Genomic DNA, 17556 nt, shown 5'->3' with positions numbered 1-17556 from the left:
CTCTGAAAGGCTTCAAATATACACTGACATGAGTATCACACATAGTTTTTCTGTCAAAGTGAGTTGATCACAGAAAAATCTTCATTAAGGTTTCATTGTGTGTACTTTTCGTCTCCTCCAATGCTTAAATGTTATCTAAAAAGCAGTGGAAAGAAACTAAGAATGAAAGGTTATCAATAACCTCAGGGAAACTTGAATTCTCAAGACAAAAGGAAAGTTATATGTTTGATCTCACATGCAATGACCTGTGAATGTTCAAGTGAATCAAAACAACAACGAAAATGGAGGTCAGCACAAAGTCCAACTCCTAACTAAGCAGAAATTCTTCTTAGAGTTTTATTGCTCTGAGGAGACAAAATGAGCAGGGCTACTCTCAAAAAGGTAAGCATTTAACTGGGGCGAGCTTACAATATCAGAGTATATGTCTATTATCATCATGGTCCATCCTAATAGTGCCAAGTAATATTAATTAAAATGCTATTTTGTGAATGCATGCATGTATTTTGAAATTAACTTCACTTTTTATTTGAACTATTAGTAAAGTTTTTTTGATAACACAAACTGAAATGTTAAAATTAATAAATATTAATTTTAAAGGAAGTCAGAAAGATAAAATTAATAATATAATAATATAGTAATACAAATAATATAGTCCAAAGGAAAAACATTAATAAGTAGAATGTTTAATTTGAGAAATAAGAATGCCAGGCAGGCATTGGTGGTGCAATCCTTTAATCCAAGCACTTGGGAGGCAGAGGCAGGCAGATCTCTGAGTTCAAATCCAGCCTGGTCTACAGAGTGAGTTTCAGGATAGCCAGGGCTACACAGAGAAGCCCTGTCTCAAACAAACCAAAAAAAAAAAATCCATGACATTTCCTCATATGTAGATATTATATATTCAAATAAATACATATAAAAACTTAAAGACACATGTGATTTTTGAGAATTCCATACATGTGGGGAATGAAGTAATAATCATTACTAATCGAGCACAGGAACTCAAAATCTATAGTCACAGAACAATGATCAGAGGCAACATCAATAAAACAGATTTGATCACTCTCTTTTGCAAACCCAATTTTGTAAAGCGCATGCTTTATAATAAATATATTTTTTAAAAGAAAAGTATTTTCATTCTTGAGATTATAAAATGATTGCATTATTTCCCTCTTCCATTCTCTCTACGCAAATACTTATGCACTTCCTTTTTCATTTCAATTTCATAGACTCAACTTTCATTAATTAAGCAGGAGAACTTAACCTTACAAGACACACACACACACACACACACACACACACACACACACACACACACACTTGAAGAAAACTAAGAAATGTTGTGAAAGAGTTTACCCGAGGTGTAATGTTCTTCCACGGGAAAGATTATATTTTTCCCTAATAAAGATGTTATATAAAATCAGTCTACACCTGTCTTATTACATATATAATGGGAATGCTTTAGTTGGATGCACACATCTACCTCTATAAGGTGGATGGTATAATAAGCTTTACAGTGCTGACAAAAAGGTTCATTAGTCCTTACCACAGTGAGAATTTGACAAACAACCTTACGCCACAAAACCTACAGTATATGCTACGAACTGCTTTTGTTTGTACTTTTAAATTTGATTGAATATAACTCTACAGATTATATCTTCCTAAGGATATACACATAGAAAAAGAGAGGTCAAAAACAAGGTCTCACTGACAAACAAAAGTGCAAATGCCATAAATAAAGGCCAGTGGTTGCAACCATGTAGACATTAAGGAAGACATTTTTTAGTAAATACAAATAATAATAATAAGGCCATGATGGAATTTTGTTTGTAAGATCCAGTCAATGATGTTGGACTGAAAATCTGCATTGCAGAAATTCAAAGAGAGACTGAGATCAATTATAAAGCTAATAAGGAATAGCAGTGGAGCCATATTCATTGCTAATAGAAATAAAGGAAAACATGGGGCAAATAATCCAGAATGACATTATCTACATGAGAAATGTTCTAGAAAATTGGGTTGTCTTTTAATATGTAAAATCGCTCACAATGGTGCATAGATCAAGTAAATAATAAACTCTATTAAAATAAAATTGCCTAGAATTCATTTCTCTTGATACATCAATTTTATGAAGGCATGAATAATAAAAATGTATATATTTGATGAAATTAATTTTGACATACACATTTAAACACATATTTTACTTGATGTGCAGGAAAGTACTTCACTCTCATAAACCTTGAGAGAAAATTCCCAGTTTGACATGGAAAGATTCAAGATAAGTCAACCAAAGGATTGAACTTATTGGCTAATGATATAACTTATGCATTTAAGGATTCTAGTTCTGGACCTGGAGACCTAATCTTGATCTTAGCACACATATTTCAGGATGAAAACATTGTATTTGAAAAGTTTTACCTTCACCAGCAAAATTGCAATACATCAAAATTATGTACATATATGCAAATAATGGATGTGATAACAAGTTTGTAAAGACTGTACCATGGATATAACAATAAACAAGTGACATTTCTCTTAAAAGTATTTCATACTCTTAAGGACCACTCTATAAAACAAATGTTCTTAATACATTATAATAAAAGTGATTGAATTTTGGCATTAATTTAGCTTAAGGTGTTCTGACTTTTTGCAAGTTCAATGTTTTAACATCAACCCTCTTGCTTAGCATGACTAACCCAGACTAATTGCTCACATATCAGAAAGTACAATCTGCAATAAAGGGCTTGCCACTGCAAAAATAAAGAGAAACACACACCAATACATATAGGTACTTGAATTGCTGAGAGAAAAAGGCACCAGAAAAGTGCATTTATGTGGAGCATTTATTACAATGAAATAGAAGAGACCCCATCCAACAAACGAAGTTGTCCCATCTACTATTCATATGAGAAAATATTATGATTTCCTTGGAGATAAAATATGATTTCCAGCCCGGTGTGGTGGTGCACTCCTTTAATCCCAGCACTCGAGAGGCAGAGGCAGGCAGATTTCTGAGTTCGAGGACAGCCTGGTCTACAAAGTGAGTTCCAGGACAGCCAGGGCTATGCAGAGAAACCATGTCTCGAAAAACCAAAACCAAAACCAAAAAAAAAAAAAAAGAACAAAATATGATTTCCTATAAAATTAAAAAGAACATGACATATTTTATCCAAATAACAAATTTTATACACTCATGCTGGATATATTTTAAAAATTCAAAATAAGTCTTTCAAAGAAATAAACCCTTAAGTTTAAAATTATATCTAAACAGATTTCTCCTCCACTGTCTTTGATTTAATGCCTTAATACCTCAAAATATTTTTATCAAGAACAGAGTATTATCTGATAAAGCATAATCCACCTTCATACTTTCTTTGTTTTTTTTTTAACTATGATTTTGACAAATTCACTTTTAGAGATACTAAAAATTTCATCTAATTCTTTTCGTGATTTTCAGCTTGTTGAGTTCCAACACATATCTTCATGTATTCACAGGGATTTCTAAGTGTTATTGTTCTATTTCAATGCCTTACTGCTTATATCCACACAGATATAAGATTTTCTTGGCAAAGGAAGGTCTGGTTGAGATAAAAAACATCTTATTTACTTTATTAAGAAACAAACATGAATATTTTTGTCCAATGCAGCAACACCTGTCTGACACTATTCATTAACCTGGATTATGTAACTCAAGCTAAGAAACAACACCAAGATGAAACTCACATAGTCATTATGTCATGGAAGACACATATATAAAACAAGAATAAATTCTAGAAATCGATGGAGTAAACAGGTGACAACAGGAAAGCTGTATGAGAAAAAATACAAAACAAGCACTTATAAAAAAATTTCTACGGAGCACAGAAATATTCACTATTTCTAACTGTGAAGTTCTTAACTCTGGAGTCAGTTGTATGTAATACACATGGCCTCATCACTCAAGCATCACAGCAAACTCTCAGAACTTATTGCACTCAGTAACTTCATCTAATACCACAGACATAATCAGGACTTAACAAAATTCTATGAATGAGTTCAGGCTTAGAATAAATCATCCTTCTCTGAAATCGTAACACTGAAAATGATTCAGACATTGTAGCATAATAAAAATGACAAATAAGAGGTTATGGTTATTAATCATTCCCTAAATTGAATACAGTCACCCGAAAATAATCCAAAAGAAAAACAAGTTGATGAAAATATTTTAGAAACTCTAAGAGTGAATTTGTCAAAAAAAAAAAAAAACACCAAGGAGTAGATTTTAATGACAATATCCATTAAGATATAAGAATTCTGAACTTGAAAAATAATAGTACTCACTGTACGTAGCCATCCAAATATGTGTATGGTATAGTTGAATGTGGCATTTTCTTTTCAGTGTAGAAAGTATGAAGAGGGAAAAAGGCACCAATCATAAAATCTCCTTCATGGTGAAACTCTTCAGTGATTATGTAATAACATCTACTGATTTTAAAAGTAAAAGCAGAGACAAGTTTGGGAATTTGCAATAGCCAGAAAATAAAAATCCAGGAGAACATCCTATTAGTACAAGGATCTGCTTGATGCAGAACACAGTGTCCACTACATATATGCTTGATTCATGTTTTAATGACAATGTATATTTTAAATTGGTTGATCACTCATTCTCTCAGACTAATCATTCCAGCGGATTGGGAATGCAATTGGGAATTTTGAAGCTATCCTTTCCCTTAGATTCTTGTGCTGAGGCCCTATATTCAAGTGAAAAACAAGTTCAGAATTAGGTTTGTTTGTATTCTTCACTAGCCATAGGCACTATGACTTCAGCAAAGACTACAAACAGAAAGAGTTCAGTGTTGCTCTTCTCTTGGGAAAAATTGGCTAACCATATGAAGCAAGAAACTTTTAATATGAAAAACAATTTAGGCTGATCCCCACAGGTTCCATCATAAGAGGCAAACTAAGTGAAAAAGGAAAAGGCTAAAAGGAAAGCATTACACATATAACCACTCAAAATTAATATATTGCAAAGCTTTTGGTGGCAACTGACAAATGTGAATTATGGGAACCAAACTCCAAGTCAGTCTATACAATATGCATTTGTGTACATTATCCCAACATTCCCTGTTTTTAGCCCAAGAATGTGACATCATCTCAAGTATCTGTAAATGTTATACAAAATGAAACTGATGAGAACTGCCCGGGTAAAAATTACTATTACAATGTCTAGTTAATCTGTATTAAACAACTTCCACTAAAGTACTTCTACATTCTGTCCTATCTGGTTGAGTCCAAAGTTCTGTAGAGGGTTTGTGTCAAATGAGCACAATGAAAAGTGCATCTACAGTTTATGCTTAGGAGGCAAGCAAATGAAATTTTAGATTTGGTGCTGGTGACTATGCACTTTCCTGATTAATGTTAAGCTCTGGACTTACACAGTCTATCATTAGTCTAGTTTTCAAACCCATCAAAACCCTGAGGGATAAATTTCACCTGAGTAAGCAAGATGTAAGATCTAGCATCTTCTGTGTTAAATAGAATGACAAAGATTTACTGGATAATTTTTTGGTCAACCAAAGTTTACCTATAGAAGTGGGGACAACCATCTTTGACAGCCAGGTTCAGAACTTTTGAGAGGCTTGACATTGAAGCACAAAGTTGGAGGAATGTCCTAACTTGTCTAGGAAACATAGGGTAACTGACTATCCAGTATCTTGATTATCAACATTTCAAATCTCTATTATCATTAGTCAAGGTAAAGTACACTTTATAGACTAGTGTCCAGTTTTGACACATTTGTATCAAACTAAAAATGACAACTGATTTTTGCTCATTATCTTCTTTTGAGGAGATGCAGAGTGCTGCATTAGTATGATGTATCACTCTATCACAAAACCTTTTTTTATTAAAATATCTTAAAAGTCCCATTCTGAAGATCTCTGAAGTGTGTGAGAATTACCTATCTATCTAAAGTTTATCTAAATAGAAAAACTTTGCTTGTTTCTTAATAATTGCCCTGAGCTTAAGCTGGAAAACATATTCCACACAATGAAAGGTATATTCATGAAATTAAATGCACAAATTCTCAGCATAACTTCAATGGTAGTTCTGAATGCATTAAAGGATGTGATAATAAGGTTATTAATTTCCAACCTGAATTTCTTAATTATTACTAACAGTTTATAATCATACCTTTTATATATCTAGAAATGTAATATAAGAATTTTAAAATAATGCACTTATTATCATAATAAACAATTAATCAGGGAGAGTCCATAAGGAGACAGGTCACTTAACTTACCATGAGGATAGGCACAATGAAGAAACCTAAATAATCATTCCATCAGTTAAGGGGAAAGGGTAATTCTACTTTGACAGAACTGTCTTCCAAGAAATCATGGAGAAATCCTAGTAGCCATCATTAAGCTTCACATGGAAATTGGTACCAGTCCTACATTAATGGAAGGGACTTGAGTTACTTTTCCCAGAAATGAGGAAAAATATGCTCTTTTTAGCAAGCAGGCACCTTCTTCAAACTTCTGATGGATTTGTCTAAATAAACCACTGACCTTGAGAAAGACATTTCTTGGGGCGGGGGCAGCAAAGATATGTAGTTACTAATCTAGATCATTTAACAGTTTGTTGATGAGCAATTAGCAAAGACATGGTAGTTAGACATATCTTAAATTAATTATTATTAATATAATTAGGTCTTTAAAACTTTAAATTTTCAATTGTCTTCTAAAAATCCTTACCAATCTAAGACATTCCATGCTTTTGTGACTTTCTTATCCTAAAAGTAGATACAATATTCTACCCTTTCTACCTCCAATTTTAGGCATTAACACTAGATAGAAAAGAAAGGAGAGAGGGATGAGAGAGAAAAAAATACCTGAATATATTTTTTTCTTCCATCCCTAACCATGGACAACCTGAAATTAACCTCCCTATATGACCAGAAACCGAAAAAAGGAACCATCCACCACACCTCTCAAAGGAAAGAGGAAATTGTTATTCATGGAAACCTTCCTGTTGTCTGGCAGCAACACCATGTTTGGAGAACTAATGAAAATGCACAAACTTTTTTTTTATTGCGTATTTTCCTCAATTACATTTCCAATGCTATCCCAAAAGTCTCCCACACCCTCCCCTACCCACCCATTCCCACTTTTTGGCCCTGGCGTTCCCCTGTACTGGGGCATATAAAGTTTGCCTGACCAATGGGCCTCTCTTTCCAGTGATGACCTACTAGGCCATCTTTTGATACATATGCAGCTAGAGTCAAGAGCTCCCTGTGCCCATATCTTTGAGGCTTTTCCCCACTTTCTCTTCTATAAGTTTCAGTGTCTCTGGTTTTATGTGAAGTTCCTTGATCCACTTAGATTTGACCTAAGTACAAGGAGAGAGTAATGGGTCGATTCGCATTCTTCTACATGATAACAACCAGTTGTGCCAGCACCATTTGTTGAAAATGCTGTCTTTCTTCCACTGGATGGTTTTAGCTCCCTTGTCGAAGATCAAGTGACCATAGGTGTGTGGGTTCATTTCTGGGTCTTCAATTCTATTCCATTGGTCTACTTGTCTGTCACTATACCAGTACCATGCAGTTTTTATAACAATTGCTCTGTAGTAAAGCTTTAGGTCAGGCATGGTGATTCCACCAGAGGTATTTTTATCCTTGAGAAGAGCTTTTGATATCCTAGGTTTTTGTTATTCCAGATGAATTTCCAGATTGCTCTTTCTAATTCGTTGAAGAATTGAGTTGGAATTTTGATGGGGATTGCATTGAATCTGTAGATTGCTTTTGGCAAGATAGCCATTTTTACAATGTTGATCCTGCCAATCCATGAGCATGGGAGATCTTTCCATCCTAAGAGATCTTCTTTAATTTCTTTCTTCAGGGACTTGAACTTTTTATCATACAGATCTTTCACTTCCTTAGTTAGAGTCACGCCAAGGTATTTTATATTATTTGTGACAATTGAGAAGGGTGTTGTTTCCCTAATTTCTTTCTCAGCCTGTTTATTCTTTGTGTAGAGAAAGGCCATTAACTTGTTTGAGTTAATTTTATATCCAGCTATTTCCCCGAAGCTGTTTATCAGGTTAAGGAGTTCTCTGGTGGAATTTTTAGGGTCACTTATATATACTATCATATCATCTGCAAAATGTGATATTTTGACTTCATCTTTTCCAATTTGTATCCCCTTGATCTCCTTTTGTTGTGGAATCGCTCTGTCCAGGACTTCAAGTACTGTGTTGAAGAGGAAGGGAGAAAGTGGGCAGCCTTGTCTAGTCCCTGATTTTAGTGGGATTGCTTCAAGCTTCTCACCATTTACTTTGATGTTGGCTACTGGTTTGCTGTAGATTGCTTTTATCATGTTTAGGTATGGGCCTTGAATTCCTGATCTTTCCAAGACTTTTATCATGAATGGGTGTTGGATCTTGTCAAATGCTTTTTCCGCATCTAACGAGATGATCATGTGGTTTTTGTCTTTGAGTTTGTTTATATAATGGATTGCATTGATGGATTTTCATATATTAAACCATCCCTGCATCCCTGGAATAAAACCTACTTGATCAGGATGGATGATTGCTTTAATGTGTTCTTGGATTCGGGTAGTGAAGATTTTATTGAGGATTTTTGTATCGATATTCATAAGGGAAATTGGTCTGAAGTTCTCTATCTTTGTTGGATCTTTCTGTGGTTTAGGTATCAGAGTAATTGTGGCTTCATAGAATGAGTTGGGTAGAGTTCCCTCTACTTATATTTTGTAGAATAGTTTGTGCAGAACTGGGATTAGATCTTTTCTGAAGGTCTGGTAGAACTCTGCACTAAACCCATCTGGTCCTGGGCTTTTTTTGGCTGGGAGACTATTAATGACTGCTTCTATTTCTTTTGGGGATATGGGACTGTTTAGATCATTAACTTGATCCTGATTTAACTTTGGTACCTGGTATCTGTCTAGAAATTTGTCCATTTTTCCAGGTTTTCCAGTTTTGTTGAGTATAGCCTTTTGTAGAAGGATCTGATGGTGTTTTGTATTTCTTCAGGATCTGTTGTTATGTCTCCCTTTTCATTTCTGATTTTGTTAATTAGGATGTTGTCCCTGTGCCCTCTAGTGAGTCTATCTAAGGGTTTATCTATCTTGTTGATTTTCTCAAAGAACCAACTCCTCGTTTGGTTAATTCTTTGAATAGTTCTTGTTTCCACTTCGTTGATTTCACCCCTGAGTTTGATTATTTCCTGCCTTCTACTCCTCTTGGGTGAATTTTCTTCCTTTTTTCTAGAGCTTTTAGATGTGTTGTCAAGCTGCTAGTGTGTGCTCTTTCCAGTTTCTTTTTGGAGGCACTCAGAGCTATGGGTTTCCCTCTTAGAAATGCTTTCATTGTGTCCCATAGGTTTGGGTATGTTGTGGCTTCATTTTCATTAATCTCTAAAAAGTCTTTAATTTCTTTCTTTATTCCATCCTTGACCAAGGTATCATTGAGAAGAGTGTTGTTCAGTTTCCATGTGAATGTTGGCTTTCCATTATTTATGTTGTTATTGAAGATCAGCCTTAGTCCATGGTGGTCTGATAGGATACATGGGACAATTTCAATATTTGAAAATGCACAAAATTTTAAAAATAACATTGTAGGGACATTTTTTGTATTGTTATGATATGAAAATTGTGTTGTGCACCAAGCAGGTAAGGTTCTCTCTGCTCCACGTTGGAGCATATGAATGGCATCTATCCATGTGTGTAAAGCGTTTTTGACTCCATTAAAAAACTATAACAGTGGGTCATATACCCAATTATGACTTATGAATTTATGTAACAACAAATCAAGAAACCCAGGGTTGCGAAAAAAATCTTCATTAACTACTGTAGAGACATTTATGTCTCCTCCACTTATCCCACTAATATTTGCAGGTGTTCGGTAAAAAAATTTTGATGATTGTTACATGTATAGTTACCACAAATATTATAAGCAAGTTGAGGTTTTAAGTATTCAAAGGTTTTTCACCATTCTTTCTTTTGCACTGTTTCCTTATTTGAAGATCAACTTTCACTAATTTCTGAATTCTTTTACTAATAAATAGAGGAGACTTCTAACCACAGGTAGACTCTTCTATATGTTCAGTCATCTTCTTCTCTTTACCCAGCTCTTCTAAGGCCTGTAACTTTTTCTTAGTTAAGGGTCATTGTTCTAAATGACCATGTTTATTAGTTAAACATTTTAATGGCATAGGGTAATGACCCACCTCACACATTTGGAATGTTGAAACGTTCCATATCATGCTGATGGACAGTCTTGAATAATTTTTTATAACATTTTACAATCTTTATCAGGAACACACCCTATTTTTGGCCTTCTCATAGAATTGAAGAAACATTAGTCTCTGTTTCACACTGTTATATTTTTTCCATATAATTCCAAGACTATATCTGTCACCTGTACTTTTCAACTCAATACCTGACTGTGTGCAATCCTCCACAAAGAATGCTGTTTTTACATTGAACATTCAAGAATAGTAAAAGATTCTATGGTTAATGTTCGAGAAGGACTGGCAAAAAGCACAAACAGAAAGAGAAGAATATCAGGGATAGTTTGAAAACTGGTTTTCCACTTCTCCTTGACTTATAACTGTAATTTCTACATTGCCTGGACCATTTGTTATAATTTTCTTCATTTTAATTTTGGGGCCTGGTATATTTTTTCTTTTTTTATTGGATATTTTCTTTATTTACATTTCAAATGTTATCCCCTTTCCTGCCCCCCCTCTGAAAAACACCATTCCCCTATCATCTCCCCCTTCCCACTACTCATTAGGCCACCCACTCCTGCTTCCTGGCCAAGGCATTCCCCCACACTGGGGCATAGAGCCTTCATAGGACAAAGGGCCTCTCCCCCCCGTTGATGTCTGACTAGGCCATGTATGCTGCATATAGAGCTGGAGCCATGAGTCACCCCAAGTGTGCTCTTTGGTTGGTGGTTTGGTCCATGGGATCTCTGGGAGTACTGGCTAGTTCATTTTGTTGTTCCTCCTATGGGGCTGCAAACCCCTTCAGCTTCTTACGTTCTTTCTCTAGCTCCACCATTGGGAACCCTATGCTCATTCTAATAGATGGCTGTGAGCATCAACTTCTGTATCTGTCAGGCACTAGTACAGCCTCACAGGAGAGAGCTGTATCAGGCTCCTGTCAGCAAGCACTTGTTGGCATCCACAATAGTGTCTGGGTTTGGTGATTGTAAATGGAATGGATTCCCAGATGAGTCAGTCTTTAGATGGTCATTTCTACAGTCTCTACTCTACCCTTTGTCTCTGTAACTACTTCCATGGGTGTTTTGTTCCCACTTCCAAGATGGATAGAAGTGTCCACACTATGGTTTTCCTTCTTGAGTTTCATGTGGTTTGTGAATTGTATCTTGGTTATTCCAAGCTTTTGGGCTTCTAGGCTAATATACACTTATCAGTGAGTGTATATCATGTGGGTCTTTTGGTGATTGGGTTACCTCAATCAGGATTATATATTCATTTGCCTATGAATTTTATAAATTCATTGTTTTTAATAGCTGAGTAGTACTCAACTGTATAAATGTTCCACATATTCTTTATCCACACAATTCCTGTGAGGCTGTACTAGTGCCAGACAAATACAGAAGTTGATGCTCACAGCCATCCATTAGACTGAGTATAGGGTTCCCAACCAGAAAATATATTTGGGGTTATGTAAAATTTATATTGAGAAAAATGTATGTATTTTTAGTATTGCTGTAGACAAGCATCTACATAAGACTGTTCAATTGACTGTTTTATATCAAACAACTTTTATAATACTCATTTTATTGCTACAATATTTGATAAATTTTAAAGAAATGATAAAAAACAAAAGGCATGGCAGGTATTGAAGGGGGGTCTCTGGAAGGAGTTGGGGTACAAAAGGGAAAGAAGAATGTGATGTAAGTCTGTTTACTCAAAATATGTTTTAAAATGTTAACAAACTCAAATAAATTAAATTATGTATCTTTTCTCGTAAAAAAGTCAATTGTATTTGATATTAGAATGGATATTCCAGCTTGTTTCTTAGGATTATTTGCTTGAAAAATGGTTTTCCAGCCTTTTACTCTGAAGTAGTGTCTGTATTTGTCACTGAAGTGCATTTCATGTATGCAGAAAAATGTTGGGTCCTGCTTATGTATCTAGTCTTTTAGTCTATGTCTATCTATTGGGGAATTGAGTCCATTGGTATTAAAAATATTAAGGAAAAGTTACTTTTGATTCCTGTTAATTTTGTTGTCAGAGGTTGAATTATGTTTATGTTGCTATCTTCTTTTTGGATTGTTAAAAAGAAGATCAGTTCCTTGCTTTTTCTAGGGAGTAGTTTCCCTCCTTGTGGTGGAGTTTTCCATTTATTATCCATTGAGGAGCTGGATTTGTGGAAAGATATTAAATAAATGTGTTTTTGTCATGGAATACTTGGTTTCTCCATCTACATTAATTGAGAATTTTGAAGGGTATAGCCTTGGCTGGCATTTTTTTTCTCTTAGGGCCTGTGTGGCATCTGCACGGAATCTTTGGTTTCAAATTCTCTGGTGAGAAATCTGGTCTAATCCTGATAGGTCTGCCTTTATATTATACTTGACCTTTTTCTGTTACTGCTTTTAATATTCTTTCTTTGTTTTGTGCATTTGTTGTTTTGATTATTTTGTGATGGGAGGAATTTCTTTCTGGTTTAATGTATTTGGAGTTCTGTAAGCGTGTTGTATGTTCATGGGCATCTCCTTCTTTAGGTTAGGAAAGTTTTCTTCTACAAATTTGTTGAAGATATTTACTGGCTCTTTAAGTTAAGAGAATCTTTGCTCTCTTCCATGCCTATTATCCTTAGGTTTGGTATTCTTATTTTATCATGGAATTACTGGATGTTTTGGGTTAGGATATTTTGCATTTTGTATTTTCCTTGACTATTGTGCCAATGTTTTCTATGGTATCTTCTGCACCTGAGATTCTCTCTTCTATCTCTTGTATTCTGTTAGTGAGGATTGCATCTATGACTCTTGATCTCTTTCATAGATTTTCTCTCTCCAGAGTTTTCTCCCTTTGTGATTTCTTTATTCTTTCTTTCTTTCTTTCTTTCTCTCTCTCTCTCTCTCTCTCTCTCTCTCTCTCTCTCTCTCTCCCCCTTTCTTTCTTTCTTTCTTTCTTTCTTTCTTTCTTTCTTTCTTTCTTTCTTTCTAAGATCCTGTATCATATTGATCAATTCCTTCTCCTGTTTGGTTGTGTTTTCCTGTAATTCTTTAAGGGATTTTTGTGTTTACTCTTTAAGGGTTTCTTCTTGTTTACCTGTGTATTCCTGTATTTATTTAAGGAAGTTATTTATGTCTTTCTTAATGTCCTCTAACAGCACGATGAGACGTGATTTTAAGTCTGAATCTTGCTTTTCAAGTGTGTTAGGAAATCCAGGATGTGCTGTAGTGAGTGAAATGGGCTTTGATTATGCCAAGTAGCCTGGGTTTCTGATGCTAAGGTACTTGTGCTTGCCTCTTGCCATGTGGTTATCTCTGGTATTAGTTTGCCTTGCTGTCTCTGACTGGAGCTTCTCCATCCAGGGGTCCTGTACCATTGTGCCAATACTCCTGGCAAGACAATCTCTCTCCTGGGCAGGGTTTTTGGATGTCTGTGGAACAGCCTTATCTCCCAAGTGCAGATGAAGACTGGAAAGATACAGTCCCAGCTGCTTCACGGTTCCTGTGCCCTATGTGTACCTGGATCGTCCTGCTTTGGACAGATATTGGGAAGAAAATGGCAATCTCAACTCTGAGCCTATGAGTGAGAGCACTCCTGGGACACCAGCTCTCTGCTGGTAGCATTTGTGTGCAGACTCCTGTGGAACAACCTCAGCTCCAGAATACAGATGGAGACCAGAAGGCTTGAAAATTTAATAATATTATATTCACACTTATAAACAATTCAGTACGTTGGTCATATTCTCCAAAGTCCCCTGCCATTCCAATACCCACCCTCTCTGCACATATCTCTCAACCTCAAGTTTAAGTTTTTCCAGGAGCCATCATAGGACAAGCTAAGCCTAGGAATAAATCATTTTGGTAAAGATCATTGCCATTAACATGTTTTTCATATATATATATATATATATATATACATATATATATATATATATGAAAAAAATATATAAACAATTACTAGGTATTAGTCCACCACTTTTTCACAGATCAAGGAGGATGTACTGTCTTGTAGTGATGCTATTTATACAAATAGATGACTTCTTAATTCTTAAGAATGATCCTATATGAATTGTTTTAATTATATCTGTGTTTATTAAGCTTTTTAAAATAATGGTATTTCTATTAAATCCTTTTGTGACAGTCATAACTGCAATGAGAATTCTGAGAGTCTCCCATGTGTCACCAATTAATTGCTTCCAGGTAGTAACCAGACTTTCTACTACTCAGAGCACATCACCAGGGGTTTTTAAACAGTTATTCAAAGTTAATAAAAAGGAAACTATTATTTAGTATAGGTGCTGTGACAGAAGATAAAATATTAACTGGGTTTATGTATACAATACTTTACTATTAATTTAATTATGTTTTTTAAATATCAGTGAGTCTGTGGAGCTGTGACAGGTGATAAATGTTTAGCCAAATAATTACTCCTAATAGATATACATGTAAACATTCCCTGTTGTAAACTTCTATTTTAATCTATTATTTGATATTATGTTTGAACTTGTGATGAACTTTTTAACATATGCCCATGTATTCTGAAAGAAGTATATATGCTAAGGACCAAAAGAAGGATCAGAGGAAGTGAGCTAAGGAGAACATTTTTGGATAGAACACTTATTAGACAAAAGAGGAAAAGAAAGAAAAAAATTTCCCCTTGCTCCACTTAGGATCTTTCCACTTTCCCCCTTCTCTTAGATAGCTTTCATAGTAAACTTTTTAAACTTAGAAATCAAATCTATAATCACTTTTGAAGGTGACCCTTTTTCTTTCTATGAATTCTGAATAACAGACTTAGAGCTGAAAGTTTCTAGGGATATAGAACAAAAGTCCACTTTGCTTATTCCCCTGCTGCCAGGCTACAGTTGTCAATCCCTAACAGAAAGAGCCAAAAAGGTTTTAGGACAATTTAGAAGTTATTATCAACATTTCATTGTAGTTAGAGAGCTAGAACTTTCATGGACCCACAGACTTTATAGCCATACCAGAGTCCTAATCTGGCCTCATCTCTACTTCTCCAGGCTGGGAGGTTACTGGCATCTAAATCGGTGACTTGGAACAAGTACTTTGAATAAGGTAAGTCGACACATATAGGACTCACAACTGTGTCTTGGAAACCCCTTGGCCAGTGAGTGTGTTTTTATGCAGAGTGAGAAATAGGAGTTTATACTGCCTAATGCCATCAGCAGAGGCTAATATTGGATGTTATCAGTACCCAGGTTACGCCAGGAGCCATCAGCTCTGGCCTTAATTTCCTACTGCCATTAGGCAGTTCTCCCATCATAGCTGTTGAGAACTATCAGCACCAATCTTATGTCAGAAGCTATCAGTTGTGGGTTATGTACATTTTGTTTATATCTCTCAGGATGGACAAAGTGAATGTACAGTGAGTGCTTTATAAATGCTATTAAGCATACTCTTTTTAAAAGTCATTAAGATTAGCACTTTCCAGCTGAATGAATTTCTTCAGTTTGCACAAATGGTTGGGCCTTGATTTCTAGGAAGGAGTACTTTAGTTGTGGATACATGGGAGAATGTAGGGTTAGATATTAAAAACTGATATAAAGAGCATAGAAGAATAGGCATGCCCCTTACTGAGTATGCTATTTGGAATGTGCTTAGGTAGGCACTAATGGATGGCAAAAAAGCAATAATGTTCTCAGGAGACACAATTTCACCTCATTGTGAGGGGACTCTGTTAATACTATCTTGCTCAGGTTCGAAAAACAATGTTTATTCCTCAACAGAATAGTCTAGGAAAGTTTCTCAGGAGAGGTGAATGATGATTCAAAAGAAAAAATGTCAACCTTAGAGGAGGAATCTGACTCAGAAAATAAATTAACAAAATATCATAAACATAAGTAGAATAGCCTGCGGCATTTAAATATAAGTCATTTCTCAAGACCCCCTAAAAGAGGTACAAGAAACCAAAGGGATCTATTTGATCTGCTGCCTGAGTACTCCAAACTCAGCAACAAGGTAAATTGTTAGGCTGTTTCCCAGTGACTGTGCAGAATAACATATCTAAAATGCTTATGACACCTCATGATTGGTTTAAAACATCCAGATCCTAAGGATGAATTTTTACTGAGGATAGATGATATAAATATATAGATAGATAGAGATAGAGATAGAGATAGAGATAGAGATAGAGATAGAGATAGAGATAGAGATGATAGAGATAGAGATAGAGATAGATAGAGATAGAGATAGAGATAGAGATAGAGATAGAGATATAGTGGTATCAAAGATATTTGGAAAAAAAGTGAAATGGTTAACATATGAAATGTTTATGGGAATGGGGGGATGGTTTGAAGAAACAACTCACCAAAAAATGACAAAGGAAGCTCTAGCAAAGTTGCAGCTGCAGCTGTAGAAGCATGGAGATTCTTGTCCAATAGAGATATAAATGACAAATGACTTCCTAAGATAATACAGAAACAAGAAAAACATTTTGAGGGACCTGTTGCTAATGTGACAGAGGCTATAGAAAACATGGTCCTTAGTTCTGAAGCAAAAGATATTGTTTTAAAACAAGACTTTTAACATAAAGGGATAGTAAATTTTGTCAAATGCTTTTTCAGCATCTAATGCAGTGATCATGTGTTTTTTTTTTTCTTTGAGTTTTTTTATAAAGAGAATTACATTGATGGATTTCCAAGTGTTGAACCATCCCTGCATCCCTGGGATCAAGCCTACTTGATCTTGGTGAATGATCATTTTGATGTATTCTTAGATTTGGTTGGCAAGGATTTTATTGAGCATTTTTGCATCAATGTTCATAAGGGATATTGGCCTTAATTAGTCTTTCTTGTTTTGATCATTGCATGGTTTAGGTATAAGCATAATTGTGGCTTCATAGAATGAATTGGGTAGTGTTCCTTCTGTTTCTATTTTGTGGAATAGGTTGAAGAGTATTGGTATTATATTTTCTTCAATGTTCTGATAGAATTATCCACTAAATCTATCTGGTCCTGAGATTTTTCGTTTGTTTGTTTGTTTTTGTTTTGGTTTTGGTTTTGGTTTTGGTTTGGAAACTATTAATGACTGCTTCTATTTCTTTACGGGTTGTTTAGATGGTTTATCTGATCCTGTTTTATATTTGGCACCTGGTATATGTCTAGAAATTTGACCATTTCTTCCAGATTTCCCAGTCCCATAAATTTTGGTATGATGTGTCTACATTTTCATTAAATTCTAAAAAAAAATCATTTCTTTCTTTCTTTCTCTCTCTCTCTCTCTCTCTCTCTCTCTCTCTCTCTCTCTCTCTCTCTCTCTCTGTGTGTGTCTCTCTCTCTCTTTCTCTTTCTCTCTCTTTCTTTCTTCCTTTCTTTCTTGACCAAGCTATTA

General features: G+C 35.1%; 1 protein-coding gene across 1 annotated transcript in view; it reads right to left on the bottom strand.

Moving 5' to 3' along the window:
* Vmn2r93 (vomeronasal 2, receptor 93) overlaps positions 1-4535 on the bottom strand; it is a 28161-nt gene extending 23626 nt beyond the window's left edge. The window contains exon 1 of the mRNA NM_001104542.1: positions 4318-4535. Within this exon, the coding sequence (NP_001098012.1) occupies positions 4318-4535 (218 nt within the window). The remainder of the gene's footprint in view (positions 1-4317) is intronic.
* Between the last annotated feature and the right edge of the window lie 13021 nt (positions 4536-17556).

Source organism: Mus musculus, chromosome 17 (genome assembly GCF_000001635.26).
Source record: "Mus musculus strain C57BL/6J chromosome 17, GRCm38.p6 C57BL/6J".
Lineage (NCBI taxonomy): Eukaryota > Metazoa > Chordata > Mammalia > Rodentia > Muridae > Mus > Mus musculus.
Note: the sequence above shows the minus strand (reverse complement) of the source record. Positions and strands in the feature narration are given on the sequence as shown.